Genomic DNA, 24,706 nt, shown 5'->3' with positions numbered 1-24,706 from the left:
CTGGTGCATGCTGGGGGCACCAGGGACGAGAGCCTTCTGGGAAGATGGGGAGGGCTGATGGTTTGGATTCAAAGTCAAAATTTTCTTCTTTTTTTTGAGATGGGGTCTTGCTCTATCACTCAGGCTGGAGTGCAGTGTGCAACCACAGTTCACTGCAGCCTCGATCTCCTGGGATCAAGTGACCCATCTGCCTAAGTCTCCCAAATAGCTGGGACTACAGATATAAGCCACCATGCTGACTAATTTTTTATTTTCTGTCGAGATGGGGTCTCACTATGTTGCCCAGGCTGGTCTTGAACTCCTGAGCTCAAGTAATCGTCCTACCTTGACCTCCCAAAGTACTTGGATTACAGGCCAGCCTCTTCTTTTTTTTTTTTTAAATTCAGTTTTTGGCTGACATAGTTTTTGGCCTGGCATGCCTGTAATCCCAGCACTTTGGGAGGCTGAGGCAGGCAGATCTGTCTCAAAAAAAAAAAAAAAGTGGGTTCTTTTTCTGATTTTCAGGAGAGCCTCAGCAGTAGGTGGCAATGTTGCATTTCCTTAACTACCAGTGTGGAGCAGGGAGTGCTTCCACGGTTCACAAAGAACATTCCAGGTCTCCGGGTAACCAGGGAAATAAATGAAGGTTGTGTCTCGGATTCAGAGGGTCTGCATGGACAGTTCCCAGTCTGGCTGTGTATTGACCATGGCTTTATGATGCTTGGATGTCTGCGGCCTTGCTGGGCCTGGAGGGATTGCTAGTGCCAGGGTTAGCCAATTTCCAGACCCCAAGACTTCCACATGTCACCATGGATCCAGGATCCCCTCCCACCACCTCTGGGCTCTCACACCCAGGGCCACTATTCCCCCGCCCTCATCACCCTAGGGACACGTACCAGACAACTAGGGGCAGCCCTCATGCTGCAAAGCCCGCTGAAATTATTTAAACTAGCCAATCCCAAGCCTGCTCTCCCAGCCTTGCCCGCTCCTCCCCACAGAAACCACAAAAACTGCTCTTGCCCAGTTGTTTCCTGGCTCCCCTGCCTCCTGACTAACCCCAGTGCCTCCCACATGGCCCTGCGTGGCATGGTGTGGCCCCTCCTCCCAGGAACTGAGTGACAATCTTTTCAATGTCTGTCCTCTCCTCATCTGCTGGCCTCACCACAGCTGAATCATAATCAGACCTACATTTTCAACGGGTTTTTGGGGCACATTTAGCAGGACTGAATCTTAGGGCATCTATTTGAGTCTAAAGGAACACTCTAGATGGAGCGCAGACCTTGCTAAGAGGTTTCCTGACTCCATAAGCAACAGCCCACCCAGACTAGCTCAGATGATCCTGATCCGAGAATATTTTATCAGAGAGTCTGAAGGAGAAATAAATAGGTGCTCTGTGTTTATGTGTTTGAGCTTATTAAATATTAAACAGCCTCTAAAGCCTCAGGGAGTCCCGTCCCCTTCTTTGAGAAGTGAAAGCTTCTGATTGCAACAGACTGAACACCGCCTAGTCAGATGGCAAGGGCCCAGCCAGCTGACATCAGCCAGGTCTCCTCCTCCATCCCCACTGCTCTCCCTTTCCCTTCCCCATCCAGCCCTGGGCACTTGGGAATCACTGAATATTTACAGCAAGTGTTAATTAAATGGACCAGTGATTTCATTTTGTAATGAACACAAATGTCACATTTAAAATGCCTACTCTTGGTGGCAAATAAGAGCCATGATAATGAAAGCAATAAGCTGTGAGTTTCTGCAGCCAAGCCTCTGATGCTTAGAATCTCAATGCCTCTAAAATCTTAACTGGGACACCTAGCTGAAATATAGCAAGTTCTGGTTAGCAGGAACCTCATTTTAGATCCATGCCATCATTGTTATTGCGAGTGACAGGAAGTAGCAGCTGCTGTCTCCATCAGCCAGGGAAGATACCAAGAATCCGGCCTGTGGACTTGGCTGTAAAATCCTTCCTCCCCGATCAGGCTTCTCCTCTCTTATTTTTTTGCTACTTGCTTCAGTTTATTGTCTGTGAAACTCAAAGTTTGAAGAGGCAAATCTAATCTCTGTTTATTTTCTTACAAGGAGTTTAGATGATCAGAACTACAGGGACACTTGGTAGAAGAATATGTAATTAAAGAATAATCCAGACATGTAGGTTTCATTCTGAGCACAAAGTTGTGCCTATAAAAAGACTACACACACACACACACACACACACACACACACACACGACGCAGACTTCCTTGGGTGTGTATATTTTCCTTATTTTTTTCTTGACCTATTTCTAAAGCTTGCCTGGTGAACAATATCAGAGAGACTTTGTTCCCAAGCCTTATAGCACTAAACAATGCTTTGCAGTTCAGGGTGCTCTTGGTCATATATTGACCGTTTCTGGCTGCTTATAGTGTGTGTGTGTGTGTGTGTGTGTGTGTGTGTGTGTGTGTGTATGTGTGTGTTGTGTGGTGAGGGGATTGGGAAGAAGTGAGGCTGGACAGTTAAGCAGAAGTCACATCATACAAGTCACACTGAAGATGTCCTTTTCTGAGGATAATGGGAAGCTGGAAAAAAATCATGAGCAAGGATCAGATGAGAATTCTAGAAAGATGCTCAGTGTCTTCATATAGGGGAGTTTGGAAGGGATCAAGACCAGATGCAGAGATGAACAAGGAGATCTTGAGTCCAGGAGAGGCTTATGGAAGCCCTAATTACTATTAGGCTGCGTATGGAGAGTAAGGGATGGATAGGGAGCTGTTTAAGATGCAGGAATAACAGCGAGTAGTGACTGAGGGAACAGCAGGAGGCAAGTGGGAGGGAGCGGTGAGGTCAAGGTTGACTCCCAAGTCTCTGGTTTTGGGGGCTGCATGGGTGATGGTGCCCATCACAAAGACAAGGAGGTGACACTGAAAGGGGAGCACATTTGGAGGCAGAAAGACGACGACATCATTAGATTCCAGCTGCATCTGTGAGGAAATGCCAATCAGTGGAGACAGCCTGGAGCTCGGGAGAGAGGTCGGGACTGGGGCAGAGGAGGGAGAGTCTCCAGCAGAGACTGCACTGGTAGCTGTGGACGGGGGTGAAATCACACCAGGGGAAGGTGCAGGGAGAGAAGACAAGCAAGACGCGACCTCGTGGACAACAGGGCTCGAAGGACAGCAGAGCAAAGCAGGGAACCTGCCCTGAGCCAGGGACAGAGGGGACAAAGAGGAGGTGGCCCAGGAGAGTGTAGTGCCACAGAGCCAGGGGGAACGGAAAGGAAGCATGTTCGAATGAGCCCAGAGCCACAGAGGCCACATCGGAGCAGGGCAGAAGCACGCCTGTGGAGCTAGGGGCAAGAGACCTCCAGTGACCAGGGGGTATGATGGCACCAGAAGCTGGATGGCCACAGAATGAGGAATGAGAGGCCTGTGGGGAGGGGGTGACAGCAAGTGCAGACCCATCTCTTGGCGGTTGCTGTGAGAAGAGCAGAAGGGGTAGCAGAGGGCACTGGCTGGAGGAGGCTGTGCATCACAGAGGGCGTTTTCTTCAGTTAGATTGGGACGTGGTCAGAAAGGGGAGGAATCTATGGCGGAGAAGATAGAGAAAAAGAGAGGAAAGGCTCGAGGGAGAAGCTCTGTGAGGTGTCAGAAGGGGCTGGGACTGAGGTACACGTGGATCAGTGAGTGCTGGATGATGGGCTAAGGGTCTTCCTCTGAGATGCTCATGCATTTGCGTGTGTGCAGTAAGTGGGTTGAGAGGCCACAAAAACACAGCTAAAGATACAATTAAGTTTGTGGGTAAACAAGTAGGACTAGGAGCTCCCTGGTGCTGGCTTTCGTTTTCTCTGCAGAAACATAAGCAGCAACATCTCCTTAGAGCAAAAGCCTTGAGTATCTGGGACCTGAAGCAAGAGGTAAAACCACAGTGGGGAACAGAGACCCTGAGCAGGCACCCCTGGCAGAACTGGCTAGAGATACTGATGATCTGTGTGGGATTCATCACAATAACCATGAACCAACCTGAAGTTGCATGAGCATTTTCCTGAACACACTCAGAAGCTCGGGGGTAGAAATAAAAGGTGTGTGTGTGTGTGTGTGGCGGGACCAGTCCAACCCTGGGGGTGGGTGTGTGTGTGAGAGAGAGAAAGGGAGAGACAGAGAAAGTGTGAGCAGCAAAGGGAGGTGTGGTCCAGGCTCAGGAAGTAGTTGGAATGGTGCACAACGGATTTGCACTGAATTGGCAAAAAAAATAGGACGGGCAGGGCTGATAGGATCTCAGAAGCTGGAAGAAATGGACGTGAAATTGCCTGAGGACAGGGTTTATCAGTTCTGTTCACTGCTCTGTCCTTGGCCCCTAGAGCAGTGCTTATGCCAAGGGACATCTCAAGGGACATCTGTGAGCCCATAAAAGAAGGCATGGATGATGATGCAGAAACAACACAGGAAGAGCAGTGAGCAGGCTGCTGCATGCTACAGCTGGGATGATGGTGGATTCGGGCTTGTAAGTCTCGGGAGTGACACAGCTCAGGGTGATGACCAGGTGCAAGTGGACCCTGAAGTTTTCTTTCTTGGAGACACAAAAGCACAGTTCAAAGAACACCTTCCCACGGGTGTCCACAGTGTCAGAAAATGCAGAAAATGGCAAGACCTTTTCAAGTGAGACCAACAGCAAATGTCTCAGGTCCTGAAAATTCTTGCTTTACCATTTGAGATGGCTCTTCCTCCTCCAATGTGGCATTTCCAAGATATCCAGGGTATCCCTTCAGAGCGGCAGCCTGCCAAGACCTGTGACTGTGACTGTCCCTGTGCCGGGGTGCTCTGCCAAGGGAGCTCTGGGTTGGGTAGTGCTGGAACCAGGCTGGCAGGCCTGGCGGTGGCTCTGTCACTCGTGGTGGTGTGCACCTGTCCTGAACACCATCTTTGCAGGCGGATGCTGGTTCCGCAAACATGGCCAAGTGTGGGTCACAAAGAGGGCTGGGGTTGCCGCCTTTGACTTCGCTGCTCCTGGCCCCGCCTATACAGGGAACAGTGGAGACCTCTGGCCACAGGTCTTGGCAGGCTGCGACAGTGAAGGGATACACAGGATCTCTTGGGAATGCCACATTGGAGGAGGATGTCACTTTTCCCCTGTGGAGACAGACGGCGTGCAGTAGGGGAGGACAGACACAAAGACTGGAGTCAGACCTGACCAAACAGATGAGATCTCCTCTCGCCTTCGTAACTTATTAGCCATGCTGGGGAAGAATTTATGGACCATCCTGGGCCCCCATCTCCTTTTTTTTAATTCGGAATAATCAGACCTGCTTCCAGGGTTGCTGTGAAGATTAACAATCAGCCTTAGCAATGGACAGGTGCTGAATAATGGATAGTTCCCGTCTCTCTGACCTTTATCCTTTCTGGGTAATTATTAAGACCCTGAAGCCACCTGGGATCATTCCTGGTGATTTGTTGGATGAAAAACTGGATGGACCAGGCCCCTCTTAGGCTGAATGACGGGTCAATGAAGGCAGGATCTGAGTCCTCCCTTCCACCGTCCCCAAAACCTCCTGCAGCCTGATACTGGCCTCAGGGCCTCTGCAGAGGAAATGCTTATAGAGGAGATGCTGTCTGGCTTAGCGGATGGAGAGGGGCTCTGAGTTCCAATTCACATTATTTAATATATTTGGGTCTTATATTTTCCTAATCTGTTGAATGGAAGTGATGATTCTGCCTGGTGTTTTGCATATGTATTATATCAGAAGAATATATAAATCCCAAATAATAGCCCAACGTGGGGAACTCAGCCATGCAGTGTTAAACCTCCATTCTCTGACTTTCTAAAATGTACCTTCAGGTAGTTAGTTTTCTTTTCTATGACCCTCTGTTTCTTTCTTTCTTTTTTTTTTTTTTTTTTGTGAGATGGGGTCTTGCTCTGTTGCCCAGGCTGGAGTGCAGTGGCACAATCTCTGCTCACTGCGATCTCTGCCTCCTGGGTTCAAGTGATTCTCCTGCCTCAGCCTCCCAAGTAGCTGGGATTACAGGCACGCACCATCATTCCTGTCTAATTTTTGTATTTTTAGTAGAGATGGGGTTTCACCATGTTGGCAGGGCTGGTCTCAACCTCCTAACTTCAGGTGATCTGCCCACCTTGCCCTCCCAAACTACAGGCATGAACCACCATGTCCAGCCTACCATGGCCCTCTTTTATCAGGTGGTTCGATTCTGCTTTGCCACGAAGGCTACCTAGACATGTGGTATGTAGATGTAATATATAGACATTTATACCAAAGGAGAAAGGATTTGAGGAACCTGGGAGTCAGACTGTGTCAAGATATGCAGGTGTCATGGCTGGAGCGGGGAGGCCTCTCAGAGCCCAGCTGTGCTTCTGTTTAGAAACACACTGGAAAGGCACCCAGCTGGACAGAAGCTCTTTTATGGACTCAAGCCTATTCCAAGTTCTGGGCTTTTGATGAAGATGATTCTCTTCCCACTCCTTTGGAGAAAACTGCCTGTGAGCATCCCTAGGCAGATGTCAGGTTATAAACAGAGGATTCTTCCCAGGATGAAAAGCAAGGTAAAGAGACGGAATTCACCTATATAGAGAATCTGCCTCCTCTCTTGGAGAAAACAAATGATTGGTGTTTTGTTACTGTACTTCTCAGCCAGCTAAGAAGTGGGAACTCAGGGTAGAGAGGGTGCTGGTATCCTCTGTGGCTGAGATCCTGGTGACACGCCCCACCCCACCCTTGGAGGCTGCTGCAGAAGGTCGACTGACTGGTGAGGGCCTGAGTTCAGGTAATAAGGAGGAGAGGGCAGTGCAGAGGGAGATTTTGGAGGCAGCAGCAGAGAATTAATGCACATAAAAATTCTAGGTTGGGAGGCTGAGGTGGATGGATCACCTGAGGTCAGGAATTCCAGACCAGCCTGACCAACATGGTGAAACACCGTCTCCACTAAAAATACAAAACTTAGCTGGGTGTGGTGGTGGGTGCCTATAATCCCAGCTGCTCAGGAGGCTGAGACAGGAGAATCTCTTGAACTTGGGAGGTGGAGAGGTTGCAGTGAGCCGAGATCATGCCATTACACTCCAGCCTGGGTGCCAGAGTGAGAATCTGTCTCAAAAGAAAAAAAAAATTAAAAAATTCCAGGAAGAGGACAGAAGACTTTAAGATGTGTAGCCTATGTGACTGAATGGATGACGATGCCACAGACTTGATGGGACCATGGAAGGTTAACGGAGGAGAGAGAAGATACTAAGTTTGGCTTTGGACCTGCTGAGTTTGAAGTACTCAGGTGGGGCTCTGCAGGAAGCAAGTGGAATGTGACACTTCCAGAAAGATCTGCTTCCATAGGAGCTGGAGAAGGAGAAGCGCATTCGGCTAGATGGGGTGTACAAAGACATAGTGGAGAATGGCTGTCCCTAAATGCGGATTTGAAAATTTTTCTCTCTAATGAGTGTTCTTTGAGGTTCCTGCTTTGGCAGACTAGAAAAAAGGGTGGTGATGGTGGAAGCATCTATTATGGCTATGGATCAGAAGTGGATGTTATATCTGGGTCTTCAGTCATCCCATTCCCCAATTCTCTCTATTGCTAGCACCTATTTCACCTCCGCAATGCTAGGTTACCTGCTTTTATGCACAGAAGACAGGCTTGCAGTGATTTGGAAAGATCTGTATATCTTAGAGACTGACACTTCCACCATCAATGTCAAGGTACCCCAAGCTCTCCTGCAAGGACCTCCACAAATAATTCAGACACTTGGAAAAAACACCTACTAGGCAGCCAAGCCCAGGATTTTCTCCTCTTGGCTAATGTTGGTGAATATCACCAGGGAGGTGGGGAGAGCCTGATATATGGTAAATGCACTCATCCACCTGCGATGACAGGTTAATGACCTGCTTCCACGCAACTGGAGTCCTGCCTGATACCACCTGCCCCTCCCAGAGGAATTGTTACTATTTGCTTTATATGGTTGCTTTGCCATAAATCTGAGAAACTGTATACACCATTAAAGAGAATATGGCATTGAAATCATTCCCATCAGTAATGGAAATAGCTAAGATGAGCTTGGATATGTTCACAGCTGTTAAACAAATCAAAAATGCATTAAGCGCAAGCTGAAATTTACTCTGCCAGCTGAGGAAAAGTCATACACTCGAGCCTGTTAAGTGGACCCTTTAACTCTTGTCTGAAGCCCTTCTAATGCCTTATGTGGCTTAAGGATGGCTATGTCTGGAACTGCATTCCTGATCATGCTCTTTAGGAATGACAGAATTGCATATCATTTGTATCTCGCTGCTGAATTTCTGTCAGTATATTTTAAAAGAACAGAGTGTATGGCATGGGTGTGTTAGTCCACGTAAAGACGGAGGCATCAGGACTTAATGCTTCTGTAATTATGTCGCAGTCAAGGTTCTGGACAGAAAGAACCTGGTGGCTCCATAGACTGGGTGTTTAGGAGCTGCTGGATTGCGGGCTCAGATTCTGACTTTGCTTTCAATTCAGACTTTGCCCCTGAACCCCTGACCTGCCCAGCCTCTGGCTTCTCACAACCTTTTGCAAACAGAAGTGGTAAGTCCTGTTGTCTTCATAAGACTGCTGCAAATATTAACTACTTATTTCACTATATCCCACAAATAGTTCCCTTTGCAAGCACAAAACAAAATTTCTTAGACTAGATTTCTGAATAGAAAAATGCCTGTTGTTTCTGATATGTTATTAAGCTGTATCCTCCCTTGGTAGGAAATGCAGATGGGCCTGTGGTTTGCTGCTGGGTTTCGACCACTCCTATTTGGGATAATCTACCCAGGTTTCACAAGATTCAAGCGGCATCCCTTCTAAAAGGAAAGAATACAAGGGCTTTTGTTATGTAGTTTCAAATTGCCCCCAAAAAAGAATCCCACGGCCTGTGCTATAAGAGACTCATTGTTTGAGATATGTGACCCTCCCCAAAAGTGCAGAAAAAAGTTTTTCTCATCATTCCACACAAGCAGCCTAGTGCAAATGCATAACACACATGTCCTTGCACACTCACAGGCACACCCTGCACCCTCGCACCCCGCGTTTCCATCTACGAGGCATGCAGCTCTACCACCACCTTTATCGCTGGTGATGAACGAAGACAAACTTGAGCTGTCTTTCCTTGGAATCACTCTGCCCTCCCAGACTTCTCTGATAAAGAACACAAAGAAGCAAAAGTATAGACACCAGGTGTACATACCTGACACAAAAGTATAACACCACGGGTCCTGACTTCTTAGGGAAGTCATGTTCTAACACTCTTCGATCTAGTTGAAGCCAGTTTAAGTGTCCCCTGAGGAAAATAGAGACAAATTGGTTAGGAGTTTGCATTTTGCATAAGTTCTTTTTCTGGGTTTGAAGGTATATATGGAGTAGAACGTGCTGGATCGTAGATAAATTTGAACCTTCACCTTATTTTTAATTTTTTTTTAATTTTTATTGTTTTTGAGACAAAGTCTTGCTCTGTGACCCAGGCTGGAGTGCAGTGGCATGATCTTGGCTAACTGCAACCTCCGCCTCCTGGGGTCAAGCGATTCGCTGCCTCAGCCTCCTGAGTAGCTGGGATTACAAGCATGAGCCACCATGCCCGGCTAATTTTTGTACTTTTAGTAGAGATGGGGTTTCACCATGTTGGTCAGGCTGGTCTCAAACTCCTGATCTCAGGTGATCCGACCACCTCGGCCTCCCAAAGTGCTGGGATTACAGGCGTGAGCCACTGTGCCCGGCCACCTTCACCTTATCACTAGCTTTTCAGTATTGAAGAACCCATTGGGATTAGGTAGGGGATACCGAGTCAGCAGTGGATACTGTGTGGTGTGAGGGGGAGAATAGGAACTGGAAAGTGAAGGGATTGAGACCTGCTGTTTCCCAGGGAAACACTGAAACGAAAATGTAATCAGAATTCTCCTTCTTGTCCTGAACTGCCTTTCCACCACAGTCCCCACCGCCTTTTTTCCTGAAGGACTGCAAGCACACTTGAGAACATGTTAGCAATCCGCACGACATCTTGCTGGAGTGAAAAGCAAACCACACACAGTGTCCGAAAACGTTAAACTTACCGCCAGGGGCAGTGGCTCATGCCTTTAATCCCAGCACTTTGGAAGCCTGAGGCAAGAGATCCTCAGAGGGGAACCACTTTCCAGGCAGAAAGTCCAGCCTGTGCAAAGGCCCTGGGATGAGGGAAGACCCCAGTGTCTTAGTGTCCTGGGAGTGGAAAGCCATGAGGCTAGGGAGAGCCCTGGGGGCCATGTCTCGGAGGCTGGTCTTGGAAGAGTGGGGCAAAGCCATGGAATAACCAAGCTGAAGAATCCACTCTTTCCTTTCCCTCCTCTCTGTATCCAATGTCAGCCCATCATCCTGGAGAAGACAGTCCTATAATCACTTTATGGAGTAAACTCACATGCAACAGACCCAATTGACCTCACTGCGCTTCCCCCGTAGCTGACGCTGTGTGACACGCGTGCAAAAGACTGTGGATAATGAGAAACAAAATCTGTCTGCATCATTGTCTAAAAACGCTTGCTCCTCTCAGCACACGCTTAAACCTCCAATAAAGGAAAGAGAGAAAACACACAAGTGGCTTCCAACCCCTTTTTGAGGCTTCACTCAAACTGCACCTTTTGCACAGGAAAAAAAAAAAATTCCTTCTCCACAAAGCCCACACCTGTGGCTATAGGGAAGCCTTTTGGATCTGCCTTAGAATAGTGACCACCTGAAGAACTTTGGCCTGTTTTTCTTCCTTCTAAGAATCTCCAGTTGGAAAAAAAAAAATTCCATTAACTTACTTTTTTTATTACCTTGCTATGAATATAGGAAAAGTAAAAAAAAAAAAAAAAATAAATGAAAGGGTTGGGCGCAGTGGCTCACGCCTGTAATCCCAGCACTTTGGGAGGCGGAGACAAACAGATCACTTGAGGTCTGGAGGTCGAGATCAGCCTGGCCAACATGGTGAAACCCCATCTCTACTAAAAATACAAAAAGTTAGCTGGACATGGTGGTAGGTGCCTGTAATCCCAGCTACTTGGGAGGCTGAGGCAGGAGAATCGCTTGAACCCGGGAGGTGGAGGTTGCAGTGAGCCGAGATCACGCCATTGCCCTCCAGCCTAGGTGACAGAGAGAGACTCTGTCTCAAGAAAAAATAAATAGGCTGGGCATGGTGGCTCGCACCTGCAATCCTGCACTTTGGGAGGCCGAGGTGGGCAGATCATGAGGTCAGGAGATCGAGACCATCCTGGGTAACAAGGTGAAACCCCATTTCTATTAAAAAATACAAATATTAGCCGGGCATGGTGGCGGGCACCTGTAGTCCCAGCTACTTGGGAGGCTGAGGCAGGAGAATGGTGTGAACCCGGGAGATGGAGCTTGCAGTGAGCTGAGATTGCGCCACTGCACTCCAGCCTGGGCGACAGAGTGAGACTCCGTCTCAAATAAATAAATAAATAAATGGAAGAGAGTATTGTAAGTAAGATAACAGGAGCAACTTCTTCCAGAAAGCTGGGATAAATTCTGTTCTGACTAGAACACAAGATCAGGAAACAGAAGGCCTGGGTGCCAATGTCATCTCTGCCCATGCCTGATAATGCCCCACAGGTACCACGATGTTTCAAACCTCTGTTCTTTAGCTAATGCTGTTCCGTCGTCCCAGTATGCCCTTCCCTTCCTTCTCCCCAGTGAGGTCCGGCCCATCCTGTAGGAGTCAGCTCCCATGTCTCTGCTCCAGAAAGTCTTCCCACACCACACACCAGGTAGGACGGCGGGGGGGGTCCTCCTCCGACCCCTATAGCACCCACCCTGGGGGCTCACCCATTTCTGCACTTCCCAGTCTACAGAACTTGCTCTCTATGCATTAGTTTTCCCCAGCTGACTTTAAAAAAATTTTTTTTTTTATTTTTTAGACAGAGTCTTGCTCTGTTGCCCAGGCTGGAGTGCAGTAGTGCGATCTAGGCACACTGCAACCTCTGCCCTCCAGGTTCAAGCAATTCTCCTGCCTCAGCCTCCCGAGTAGCTGGGACTACAGGCGCATGCCGCCACGCCCAGCTATTTTTTTGTATTTTAGTAGATACGGGGTTTTACTCTGTTGCCCAGGCTGGTCACAAACTCCTGAACTCAGGCAATCCACCTGCCTCGGCCTCCCAAAGTCCTGGGATGACAGGCGTGAATCACCGCGCCAGGCACCAGTTGACTTTTTGTATCTGGAAAATGCCATGACATCTGCCTCATGAGAAGAAAGTGTGCATGTCTGGTCAACTGGAAGGTGTCAGACAAATTATCTTAAGCTGCAATCACTTCCTTCCTGCCTCTGAAAATGTCCCCAAACTCTGTGGGTCTTCTCTTGGGGCTCAGCCTCCTGCGAGTACACCATGTGTATGGCATGTGCCTGGCCTTCACTCATGCTGCTTCTCCTCCTTCGAACTAGAGAACTGTCTCTCCATCCTTTATCTGAATGTTTAGCCATTGTTCAAGGCTGAGTTCAAGTCTTACTTTTAGTGAAGTCTTCCTTGATTGCCTAAGTCTGGGGTTTCTTTCAAACTTCTCCAGGGCTTCTGGTTTGTGTCATCTTCAAGGCATTCGGCATAACCTTGTACAATTAGTTATTTTTAAAAAATATGACCTGGGCTGGGTGAGGTAGCTCACACCTGAAATCCCAGCACTTTGGGAGGCCGAGGCAGGCGGATCATGAGGTCAGGAGTTCGAGATCAGCCTGACCAACATGGTGAAACCCCATCTCTACTAAAAAAAATACAAAAATTAGCCGGGCGTGGTGGCGCACGCCTGTAATCCCAGCTACTCAGGAGGCTGAGGCAGAAGAATTGCTTGAACCCAGGAGGCAGAGGTTGCAGTGAGCTGAGATGGCACCACCACACTCCAGCCTGGGCAACAGAGTGAAACTCTGACTCAAAAAACAAAACAAAACAAACAAACAAACAAAAAACATGACCTGTCTCTCAACGATCAGTTTTCAACATTTATAGAAATGATCCCCCAAAACCTAGCACAGTGTCTAGCAACTGTTAGGTGCTCAAAAGAAGTATTTGCTCATTGATTTGAATGACTGCCTGCAAGAGCAAGCCATCCAATGACAATGTAGACTTAAATATTCAGCTTTTGTCTTACCATATTTTATGATAGTCTGATGGGAACAACCTTTTCATTATTCTCACAAGACAAAGCTTTGAATCACTCACAGACTGGAATGATACAAAAATACAGTGATTTTTCTCTGGCAACCAGCTCAAAGAATAAGGAGGACCCGAGAGAGAGAAAGAATATTCCATTTGCGGAATATTCAAGATTAGTCAATGGTCCAGGCTTGAAATATCCTTGTCCCACTCCAATGGCACATGAGTGACCACACACACTGCAAGAGATTAGACTTAGGTCCCTGGGGGTCACCATTCGCATGTGATGAACTTCAAGGTGGGGACATGTCGCATGAAGGGACACAGACAGATATCATTTCGATTCCAGTCTGTTGGGTTTACACACTGCCAATTCTTCTTCATCCACAGAGGACAAATAGACAGATGCATTCTCCCTCTAGAAAACTTTATTCCCCACATTAAACTTTCTAAAAGAATGACTTTTTAAGCAATGAATTTGACTGGCAATTCCTTTGTTCCCGGTCATCTATTGGTTTAACATTTATCAAGCAATTAAATAGACTAGAAAGGAAAGCAAGAAAATGGGCCAGGCGCGGTGGCTCACACCTGTAATCCCAGCACTTTGGGAGGCCATGGCGGGTGGACCACGAGGTTATGAGATTGAGACGATCCTGGCCAACATGCTGAAACCCCGTCTCTACCAAAAATACAAAAATTAGCCAGGTGTGGTGGCACGTGCCTGTAGTCCCAGCTACTTGGGAGGCTGAGGCAGGAGAATCGCTTGAACCTGGGAGGCAGAGGTTGCAGTGAGCCGAGATTGCACCACTGCACTTCAGCCTGACAACAGAGTGGGGCCCTGTCTCAGCTGACAACAGAGTGGGGCCCTGTCTCAGCTGACAACAGAGTGGGGCCCTGTCTCAAAAAAAAAAAAAATGGTCAGGAAGCAAAGAGAACATGGAAGCTGGAATGACTCCTACATGACCCTACATGGAATAGTTGGCCTCTGAGGACAAATGACTTTCCTCCCTCCACTTCCCCTGCTTGAACTCGTCCACTCCAATCCCCTGAGGGGATCACGATGCGTGGCCTTGCGTGGCTCCGGTGGCCAATGGACAGGCAGACTTTCCCAAACCTGGAGTCCTTGGACCCTCTGGAGGAAGGAGATCGGCTGCCTCCACTTTAAAGGCTTGTAAAAGTCTCTCAATGAAGGCTGCTTATAAAGGCAGACTGAAGGGACACGTGGCTTATCCAAGGCCCTTATGAAAACTGCCCACTATTTGGGCAAAAACTGAAAGACGGATTAAAAAGCAAACTGGAAACCATAATTCTGGGGCCACCACTTTTGGCTGCAGCACTTGTTACAATGTTGTTTTCTGTTCATCTCAAAGTCATATTTCCTGTACTCTAGAGGGTCAAGAATTCCACACTGCAAAAACTTTTGCTTTCCTATTTAACCTTTCACAGTCCTGACATCAAGTGCTTCCCTCAAACCTTTTATGTTTCTTTTGCATTAGGATGGGATGGGACGCAAAGTCGTAAAGAAGCATTTCCTTTATACAGTTTAACTAAGAGATGCCTGATAGCTTGGTTTTCATGATTCTCATTGATTTTTCATTTGAGAACGCACTTCATTGCCTTTGCCGATAATAATGCAAAAAAAAAAAAAAAAAAAAAAGCATCCCAGCGGCCACTCAGAGTATTTTTGTTATTATGTGACTGATAACTATCTTTAAAGCTGAGCAAGATAACACTCATTTGGTTTATGGTTGCAGTAGGTCAAACTGTCAGGTCAGTAATAAATATGCAATTGCTTCTGGGCAATAGAAATTGGATGCATTCATTTAAGAGATTGCTTTTAGCTTCTACATATAAAACGAATAGATTTTTGGTTCAAGTGTTGGCACCTTCAATAGAGATGACCTCCAGGAGAGCTTTGTTTATAGTTACTGGAGGGTGGAGGTGTGTGATAAGTCTATCTGAATCCGTCACTTTCCAGACCCAGGGGGAGAATGATACTGCCCGGCTTCTAGATGTTTTTATTGTAGACAGGCAATTTCATATGGAATGAGTTTCTACAGAAAGCCAAAGCAAGAGATGAAGTTCTTATATGTTTATCTATTTAGAGACAGGGTCTCACTCTGTTGCCCAGGCTGGAGTGCAGTGGTGCAATCATAGCTCACTGCAGCCTTGAACTCCTGGGCTCAAGTGATCCTCCTGCCTCAGCCTCTGGAATAGCTGGAACTACTGGCACATACCACTGCACCTGGGTAATTAAAAAAAAAGTTGTTTTTGTTTCCTTATTTTGGTAGAGACAGGGTCTCGCTTTGTTGTCCAGGCTGGTCTCAAATTCCTGGCTTCAAGCAATCCTCCTACTTCAGCCTTCCAAAGTGCTGGGAATACAGGTGTTAGTCACCACACCTGGCCAAGTGTATGAAATGCTCATAGATGTTGCTGGATGGAGGTGAGGAGACGAGCTCTTCAAATGGAAGAATGTTGATGTATTTAGTATCCTTGTCTTATAGTATGTGTGTTCATCAAGGACAGACCAGGCACTTTGGGAGGTCGAGGTGGGTGGATTACCTGAAGCCAGCAGTTCGAGACCAGCCTGGCTAACATGGTGAAACCCCGTCTCTACTAAAAATACAAAAAATTAGCTAGGCGTGGTGGTGGACGCCTGTAATCCCAGCTACTAGGGAGGCTGAGGCATGAGAATCGCTTGAACCTGGGAGACAGAGGTTGCAGTGAGCCGAGATGGCGCCACTGCACCCCAGCCTGGGTGACAGAACAAGACTCCATCTCAAAAAACAAAAAGGGACAGACCAGTGATACTGATTTCACTATAAACCATTAATAATACAGGAAGGTTAAAGTAGGGTGTATACTGGGGAGACCAGATTACTAAATCATGGGCTCTCCAGCCCAGGAGAAATCGTCGGCTCCACTACGTTTTCTTAAGTCTATTCCAAATTTTCTTTTCAAAAATGTTTTATTTTCTAGAGACAGAGTCTCTTTCTGTTGCCCAGGCTGGAGTGCAATGGTGCAGTCATAGCTTGCTGCAGCCTTGAACCCCTGGGCTCAAGTGATCTTCCCATCTCAGCCTCCTGAATAGCTGGGACTACAGGTGCACACCACCACTCCTGGCTAATTAAACAAATTTTTTTTTGTAAAGTAGGGGTTTTGCTGTGATACCCAGTTTGGCCTCAAACTTCTGGTCTCAAGCAATCTTCCCACCTCAGCCTCCCGAAGCACTGGGATGGCAGGCATGAGCCACCGTACCCAGCCCCCAATTTTCTTTTCTAGCAGCTTCTACACCACGTTTTGTGAATCACTTCCTAATCTACAAACACAAGCTCAACAAGGAGTCAAGGGCCAGTGCTTTCTGGATCTCCAGTGGTTAGCAGCAGATGCTAAATAAATATTTGTTAAGAGAATGAATACAGCAGCTTCACAATATGCCCCACAGATCCATATTCTTGTAGGTTCAGGGACTGCTGTGTAGACACAGCTCCCATCCTAAGCAAACAATCTCCATATTAAGAATTCACTCTGCTCACCTGTGCCAGGTTCCCAGCTCCCTCCGGTCATTTGCATTGGGAAGGAAAGGAGGGAGAAAGCCGCATCCCTAAGCTCTCCTTGGAGGGCACCGTTCTTTTTTTATTAGCTGCACACAGAAAGAGCTATGCTCAAGCACTTCTCTGGTCACTAAATATAAGGTACTGTTGTGTGTTTGCCGTTGTTTCCGACAACACAGCATGGGTCGTCTGAGAGGTGGTAATGAACACAGAATGCCGCGTTCCCAGAAGCAGTTATTACAAGCCAGGCACGGAGGCTGCAGCCACTGACTTTCTCCTCTCTCACCGTCCAGCAGATAATACGTGGAAATCCCAAACCTATTTCCAAATAAATTGCTTTCACAGAGCTGTGTCTTGTGGTTGTTTCTTCTGCAACTGGAAAATTGCTTTTCTATTTTATTTTTAAATTGTAGATAAGTTTGTGGCCAGGAATGCTGAACAACTGAACCCTTTTCAGAGGCCCCAGCCGATGCCAGTCACAGCTGAAACAAACGCAAGGACATGAGGACAGCACAGACTCGAGCTCACTCCCGTGCACCAGCGTTCCTGGCACTGGTTCTAAAGATGCATCTTCAATGAGTCAGGCCTGCCTTTCTTTTCCTTCCTTCCTTCCTTCCTTCCTTCCTTCCTTCCTTCCTCCCTCCCTCCCTTCCTTCCTTCCCTCCTCCCTCCCTCCCTCCCTTCCTTCCTTCCCTCCTCCCTCCCTCCCTCCCTTCCTTCCTTCCCCCCTCCCTCCCTTCCTTCCTTCCCCCCTCCCTCCCTTCCTTCCTTCCCTTTCTTTCTGTTGTTGAGATGGAGTCTTGTTCTGTCGCCAGGCTGGAGTGCAGTGGTACGATCTTGGTTCACTGCAATCTCCCGCCTCCCAGGTTCAAGCAATTCTCCTGCCTCAGCCTCCCAACTAGTTGGGATTACAAGCGCCTGCCACCACACCCAGCTAATTTTTTTTTTTTTTTTGTATTTTTAGTAGAGATGGGTTTTCACCATGTTGGCCAGGATGGTCTTGATCTCTTGACCTTGTAATCTGCCCACCTCGGCCTCCCAAAGCGTTAGGATTACAGGCGTGAGCCACCGTGCCTGGCCAGGCCATTTTAACCTTAATAGTTTGGGTAAATCAGACTCCCCAGACAGCACCAATCAGGCGATTCAATTAATTAGGATATAATCTGCTGAAAGAAAACATCCTTAATTGTTTACTGTCTAGGTTCTTAAACTAACATCCTGGCTGTAGGATGTCTGTGAGTGCTCTAAAATTTAAGCAAAAATTTATTTTGTATGTAAACTTTTATGAAGGAAAGGGAATACAACTTCAAATTTCAAAGGGGGCTGTGATGAAATAAGAAGTTAAAAGCTACTCGTTTTCTTTTTTGTTTTTTTTTAAGAGATGGAGTCTTGCTCTGTTGCCCAGGCAGGAGAGCAGTGGTGCAATCATAGCTTGCTGCAGCCTCAAACACTTGGGCTCAAGCAACTCTCCTGCCTCAGCCTCCTAACGTGTTGGGATTACAGGTGTGAGTCTCAAGCCCAGCCCATATTATTAATTGGTATGTGAAAATAAATTCTAACTATACCTGTCTTTTAAATTTGGAGTAATGGCTAACCAAGTTTCTTCTCTTTATTCCTCAAATTTCTAAACACTTTTTAAAGGTGCTTTTTTTAAAAAACAAAACAAAACAAAAAACCCCAAACAAAAATCAACAACAAAAGATACTTATTTACGGCATTCAACAAGCAATTCTTAAAATTTATGACAGGAGATTCAAATTAAAATTTAAATAGATTATGACAATCATTACTTCAACTTGGGTGTGTTTGACTATTTCTGCTGAATAGCTTAAAAGTTGTTTAGTTATAGGCTATAGCTTCTGATAACGGGATCTTCCATTCCCACCCCACCCCCTAGCCCACAAGCTACTTCTTGATTTTAATTAGTTTTGTTGTTGAGACGAGGTCTCACTCTGTCACCAGGGCTAGAGTGCAGTGGTGCAACAATAGCTCACTGCGGTCTTGAACTCCTGGGCTCAAGTGATCCTCCTGTCTCAGCCTCCTGAGTAGCTGGGACTACAAGTGTGCACCACCATGCCTGGCTAATTTTTAATTTTTTTTTTTTTTTGAGACAGATTCTCACTCTGTCACCCAGGCTGGAGTGTGTGGCGTGATCTTGGCTCACTGCAACCTCCACCTCCTGGGTTCAAGCAACGCTCGTGCATCAGCCTCCCGAGTAGCTGGAATTACAGGCATGCACCACCACACCCACTTAATTTCTGTATTTTTAGTAGAGATGGGGTTTTGCCATGTTGCCAGGCTGATCTCGAACTCCTGACCTCAAGTGATCTCCCCACCTCAGCCTCCCAAAGTGTTGGGATTACAGGCGTGAGCCACAATTTATTTTTTGTGTGTGTGTGGTAGAGATGGGGTCTTGCTATTGCCCAGGCTGGTCTTGAACTCCTCCTGGGTTCAAGGAATCCTCCCATCTTGGACTCCCAAATTGCTGAAATTATAGGCATGAGCCACTGCACTCACCCCACAATTTAAAAAAAATTGAAATTTGGGTCTTAAAACAGCAATAGAAATATTTCAAAAAAATGTAAAAATGAGTTTCTCTAAGGGATTGATGCCAGTGGTTGATAAATGAAAATCTCAGTTACCCTATTTGTACACCTGGAAACATTAAACCTGAACTTCCAAGCTGGTTCTTCTACTATTAGGAATGGAAGCTAGAAGGGAGATGGTCTGTAACTTTACAGGCCCCTGGGATGAGTTGTTGCTAGCCCCCAACATTCAATGCTGAAGTAGAATCAGCTTTTCTTCTGTGCTCTGGAGGGAGAGAGCACAGGAAATACTGAGACATTCTCGCTGTCTAGAACAGGGGTTTTCAAACTTGCCTGCACACTAGAATCAACTGAGAAGCTCAGGTCACACCCAGGCTGATTCAATTGGAATTTCTGGGGGTAGGTCCCAGGCGTTGGTATTTTATAAAGTGTCCCAGGTAATTCCAAAGTATAGCTAAGGTTGAGATCCCTAACTCTAGCAAAATATAAATTTTTTTTTTATTTTTTGAGATGGAGTCTCACTCTGTCTTCCAGGCTGGAGTGCAGTGGCATGACCTCGGCTCACTGCAACCTCTGCCTCCTGGATTCAGGTGATTCTCCTGCCACAGCCTCCCTAGTAGCTGGGATTACAGGCTTGTGACACCATACCCCGATAATTTTTTGTATTTTTAGTAGAGATGGGGTTTCACCATGTTAGCCAGGATGGTCTCGATCTCCTGACCTCGTGATCCGCCCACTTGGGCCTCCCAAAGTGCTGGGATTACAGGTGTGAGCCACAGTGCCCGGCCAATAATTATTTTAACATTGGATTTATACCTGGCTCTTGGTTAGTTTCAGGATGTATTAAAGGCTGCCAAAATGTCTTTGTTTGCACGTATCACCACGATTCAGATAATTTATATAGATGACCACCTGTATCTCTTTTTATGAGGACAGAGTTAGTAAAAATACAAGAAGGCCAGATGCAAATGAATCCTGGTCCAGAAGAGAGCATTCGTAAAAAATTGGGGAAATCTGAATCAAGTCTGTAGTTTAGTTAGTAATATAATGCCAATGTTCATTTCTTAGTTTTGATGAAAGTCACGTCGTTTGTAAGATGTTGACATTTGTTGAAGTTGGGTGGAGGGTATAAAGGAACTCTCTAATACGTTTGCAATTCTTCTTTAAGTCTATTTCAAAACTAAAGTTAAAAGATTAAAAAAAGAGAAAGGCTTAGTATTAATGCTGCAAAACTGTTGATTGCTAACAATATTAAACATTCTTGGGCATAAGTTCTTACACTGTGACTTAGATGCTTTATTAATGAATACAACTTATGGAGTGAGAGAAGCTTAGAGAAATTTCCAATTTCCTCTCTACATTCTGCTTTATATATATTTTCTCCAGTTTCATCTAGATCCCACAAAATGTCAACAGCAGTTAATTCTGAAAGAGTCTCTGACAATATATGACCTAGAGTCACACATTGTACTATTTAGAAATTCTTTTTTTTGTTTTTGGAGAAGGAGTCTCACTCTGTTGCTCAGGCCGGAGTGCAGTGGCACAATCTCGGCTCACTGCAACCTCCGCCTCCCAGGTTCAAGCGATTCTTCTGCCTCGGCCTCCCAAACAGGTAGGATTATGGGCGCATGCTACCATGTCTGACTGATTTTTGTATTTTTAGTAGAGACAGCGTTTCACCATATTGGCCAGGCTGGTCTTGAACTCCTGACCTCAAGTGATCTGCCTTCCTCGGCCTCCCAAAGTGCTGGGATTACAGGTGTGAGCCACCGTGCCCAGCCTACTGTTAGAAATTCTACTCTCAGGAACAATCATGCTGCTGGTAAGAGTATCTTGCACTTGTACGGCACTTTATAAGTGCTTTCCACATGTTAGCCTTGTTTTATTTGCATTAGGAAATAGACAAATACATGTGATACACCACAGGCTGTCATAAAGAATGGAACTACGATTGCATTTTACTATAAAACACACAGTGTAGCACCTGTATAAAGCACAGACACACACATGCTCACAATACACACGCAGAATTAGAAAACACGGTTATAAAACAATTTTGCTGTCGTGTCCCGTGATAGAGAGCAAGGCCGGGGGATGTAGTACTGTAAGGCTAGTGCTTACTACCTAGGAATCAACAAGCCAGAGCAGGTGAACACCCAAGGGCACTATTTTGCAGGGGGAGCTTTTGTTCTTCTTTCCTACCAGGAAAAGGAGAAAAGTTCAGATGAACAAAGGGGCACTCACAATGTCTGTTGGCCCTGGCATTGTCCCGCCAGGACTGACAGCCCCTGAGTCATAGCCTCCCCACTGTCCAGCCTTGAAGGTGCCAGCTCTTCACCTCCTCTGGGCTCCTGACACCTGCCCTTTCCCCTGGTGCACCAGGCACATCTGCCAGTTCTTTTTCAGAAATCTTTTGCCAGCTCCAGTGGTTTTCCAGTGGCCTCCAGCTGGCTGGCCGCCACTCCTTCTGTGGCCAGAGAGACCCTCCCACCTAGACTTGGGGCAGGTGATGGAAATGGCTGCACTTTCTCTGGATCATGTCAGAAGGATGGCTCACTCCTCTTCATCACTGCCCCCCACAGAGCCTCCACGAAGCCAGCTCCACTACTAGAGGGGACAAGACACTTTTATCCGACCTGGCTTCTACGCACGCACGCACGCACGCACGCACGCACGCACGCACGCACGCACGCACATGCTTTCCTGGTCAGCACAGAGAGCCGGGAGAGCTCAGACCTGGAGCGTACCAGCCTAGCTGGATGGGGAAGCTGAACTTGGGTGTGTGCACCCCCTGCTGTGATGTGTGGCTTTGGTGCTCTCAACCCTCCTGGGAGAAGAGTGCCTTTCTACCTAGGTCCGATTCCTGCTGTTCAGCGCTGTTAGGGCAGTGATCTGAAATGTTCTGCAGACGCACATCATCTTCCCCTTCAGCTCAGGATCACACGCTCATTTTTCAATTCTTGTTTATTCAAAAGGGAAGCCTAATCAGGGCTCCTCTAGAGTTCATGGGATCTTTTAGTAAACTTACATGGGAAATGTGAACAATGGGGCTATGATTAATTGAAACTTAGGGTTTCCTTCTGATTAGTGAAAATAGTCTCAACAGCAATTTAAGTGGTTTACAGTGATTCTCAGGAGAAAGGGGAGAGAATAATCTACATTTGTAAAAGTAATTGTTCTACACGTGCATTTGTTTAACAGCTTTTAAAAAATTGTAGTGCTGGGTGCTTCCCCCCACAGCCCTGAACCTTTCCCAGCTGGGCTTACTTGGCCCTGCCTGCGATTCCTCCTGCCCACCGACAGCCACTCCCACCTGCGTTCCAGTTCCCTGCAGGCTCCAGGACTAGGGGCCGACGTTGCTCCTCCGAGCTTTCTTGAGGACGATGTGGCTTTGCTCCTGCTGCCTCCTCTCTGAACACACCACAGCCTGAAATAACCCTGATTTACAGAGTGACCAGATGGTCCAGTTTGCCCAAGACAGTCCCAATGACACCCCTTTTTGTTCAGTGTCTCAATTTGGATAATAAGTCATAGGACCACCCTGTCCACTTGCAGCTCGCCAAGGCCAAGTGTAGCCATGTGCAGGGACATCTGGTTGCCTCTTTCACTGGCCCATGTGGGTGGGTGCCCACCTGCTCTTGCTTCAGTGGCACCACCTGATTCCCGGGGCCTGGGCTCCCCTGTACTGTCTTGCCTGGCCCCTAAACCTAACACCGATCTTTTAGTAGTTTAGAAATCATCTCTGTAATTCTGAAGATCTGGAAGACAGAGAGAGACAGTGTGTGTGTGTGTGTGTGTGTTTGTGACTGCGTGTGTGCACAGAGGAAAGAAAATTATGAACTATTTTCTTAGAATAGCTCATTTTTATCTAGAAATCTATACAGGTATTCACCATACTCTTTTGATAACAGTACATTAAAAAGAATGGAAATTTTAGTAAAGATTTTCCTTACTCGTATTACAAAACACCACTTTATAGAGCCAAACTGAAAAGACCCTTGAAAGCAAATATTCTTCTCATCAGATTGGTGATCTGAATTTTTTATTTTCACAGTCGCTTTATTTCAGTTTAGATACTGAAACTGCACAGGTTATTTTCATTTTGAATTTATCATCAAATTCACTTCCTGTTATTGTTATCCCAACAGTAGAGAGAAATGTTTCATTTCCAGAAGTTTTCATTTAACTTAAATAGAAAACAAACCCACAGAGATCCACTTAAAAAAAAAATAAACATTTCAGTCTGAACACAAACCTGCTTGATTAGAAGAACTAGTTTACCTGATAATTTTATAATATTAGCATCACCCTAATTATATCCTTTGGCTGTACCAGGCATGACCAGAAGGCCTTTGAAATTCAGATGATGAACTTGGACTGACCCCAGACCTGCCACTGGGACCCAAGTGGTCTGCAGCTGATTTTGCTGCTGACAACTGGAGTGGAGCAGTTTCGGGTTCTGCACTGACTTCTCCTTCGGGCTGTGAGGGCTCAAGGCAGTACTTACGTTTCATCTGTGAATGCTATTCCAAAGTACTCCTTTTCCTTCAGATTGAAGTGAGAAGCCACAAGGTCAAGAAGCTCCTTGGCCAACAGCTTGGGCTGCAAGGAGAATACAATGGAAGAAGGGTAAGTGATGAGAGACTGCTTTCCCTAAAATATGCAATCTCAGGTTTCCATAATTTTTTCAATGAAATGTCACAAAGCTCAAGTATTTTGAAGCAAATTATTTTTATAAACCCAAACAAATAGACAATGACACTGATGAGCACACAGCCAAGTCAAGGGTCATCAACAGATAGAGACCTTCTGTTTTGTTTCCTAGAAGGGTTTTTTTTTTTTTTTTTTTTTTTAATTGAGATGGAGTCTCGCTCTGTCATCCAGGCTGGAGTGCAGTGGCATGATCTTCGCTCACTGCAACCTCTGCCTCCCGGGTTCAAGCGATTCTCATGCCTCAGCCTCTGGGATTACAGGCATATGCCACCACGCACGGCTAATTTTTTTTTTTTTTTTGTATTTTTAGGAAAGATGGGGTTTCACCATGTTGGCCAGGCTGGTCTCTAACTCCTGGCTTCAGGTGATCCACCTGCCTCAGCCTCCCAAAGTGCTGTGATTACAGACGTGCACCACCACACCTGGCTAATTTTTGTATTTTTAGTAAGCCCAGCTACTTGGGAGGCTGAGGAAGGAGAATCGCTTGAACCTGCGAGGCAGAGGTCGCAGTGAGCCAAGATCACGCCACTGCACTCCAGCCTGGGTGACAGAGTGACACTCTGCCTCAAAAAAAAAAAAAAAAAAGAAAGAAAGATATTTGCCAGTCTAAAGAAGCAACCAGAGCGTTAGGCATAAAGTCATGGTAGATGTTTCTATTGTTAACATGTTATTCACCTTGGTCTGTTACTACTGAAATGACCACAGAACACCAGGCACTGAAGTGGGGGAGGGAGGGAAAGGCTGTCTGATGGGGATACAGGGCCAGAAGAGAAAAAGTTATTTCTAAACTAGCTTCCAGGTCATGCATTTGAAAATACATTGCCTTTATG

General features: G+C 46.5%; 1 protein-coding gene across 7 annotated transcripts in view; it reads right to left on the bottom strand.

Moving 5' to 3' along the window:
• The window catches only part of FRMD4A (FERM domain containing 4A), a 695,719-nt gene that overhangs the window by 141,991 nt on the left and 529,022 nt on the right, over positions 1–24,706 (bottom strand). For all 7 annotated transcript variants that reach the window (XM_055296556.2, XM_055296557.2, XM_055296555.2 and 4 more), the window contains 2 exons: positions 23,671–23,765; positions 9,145–9,237 (listed from right to left, as the gene is read on the bottom strand). In XM_055296556.2, coding sequence (XP_055152531.1) covers positions 9,145–9,237; positions 23,671–23,765 — 188 coding nt within the window. The remainder of the gene's footprint in view (positions 1–9,144; positions 9,238–23,670; positions 23,766–24,706) is intronic.

The sequence above is a fragment of the Symphalangus syndactylus genome, chromosome 10 (assembly GCF_028878055.3).
Source record: "Symphalangus syndactylus isolate Jambi chromosome 10, NHGRI_mSymSyn1-v2.1_pri, whole genome shotgun sequence".
NCBI classification, from domain to species: domain Eukaryota; kingdom Metazoa; phylum Chordata; class Mammalia; order Primates; family Hylobatidae; genus Symphalangus; species Symphalangus syndactylus.
The sequence above is the reverse complement of the archived record's forward strand: the minus strand, read 5'-3'. Positions and strand labels throughout refer to the sequence as shown.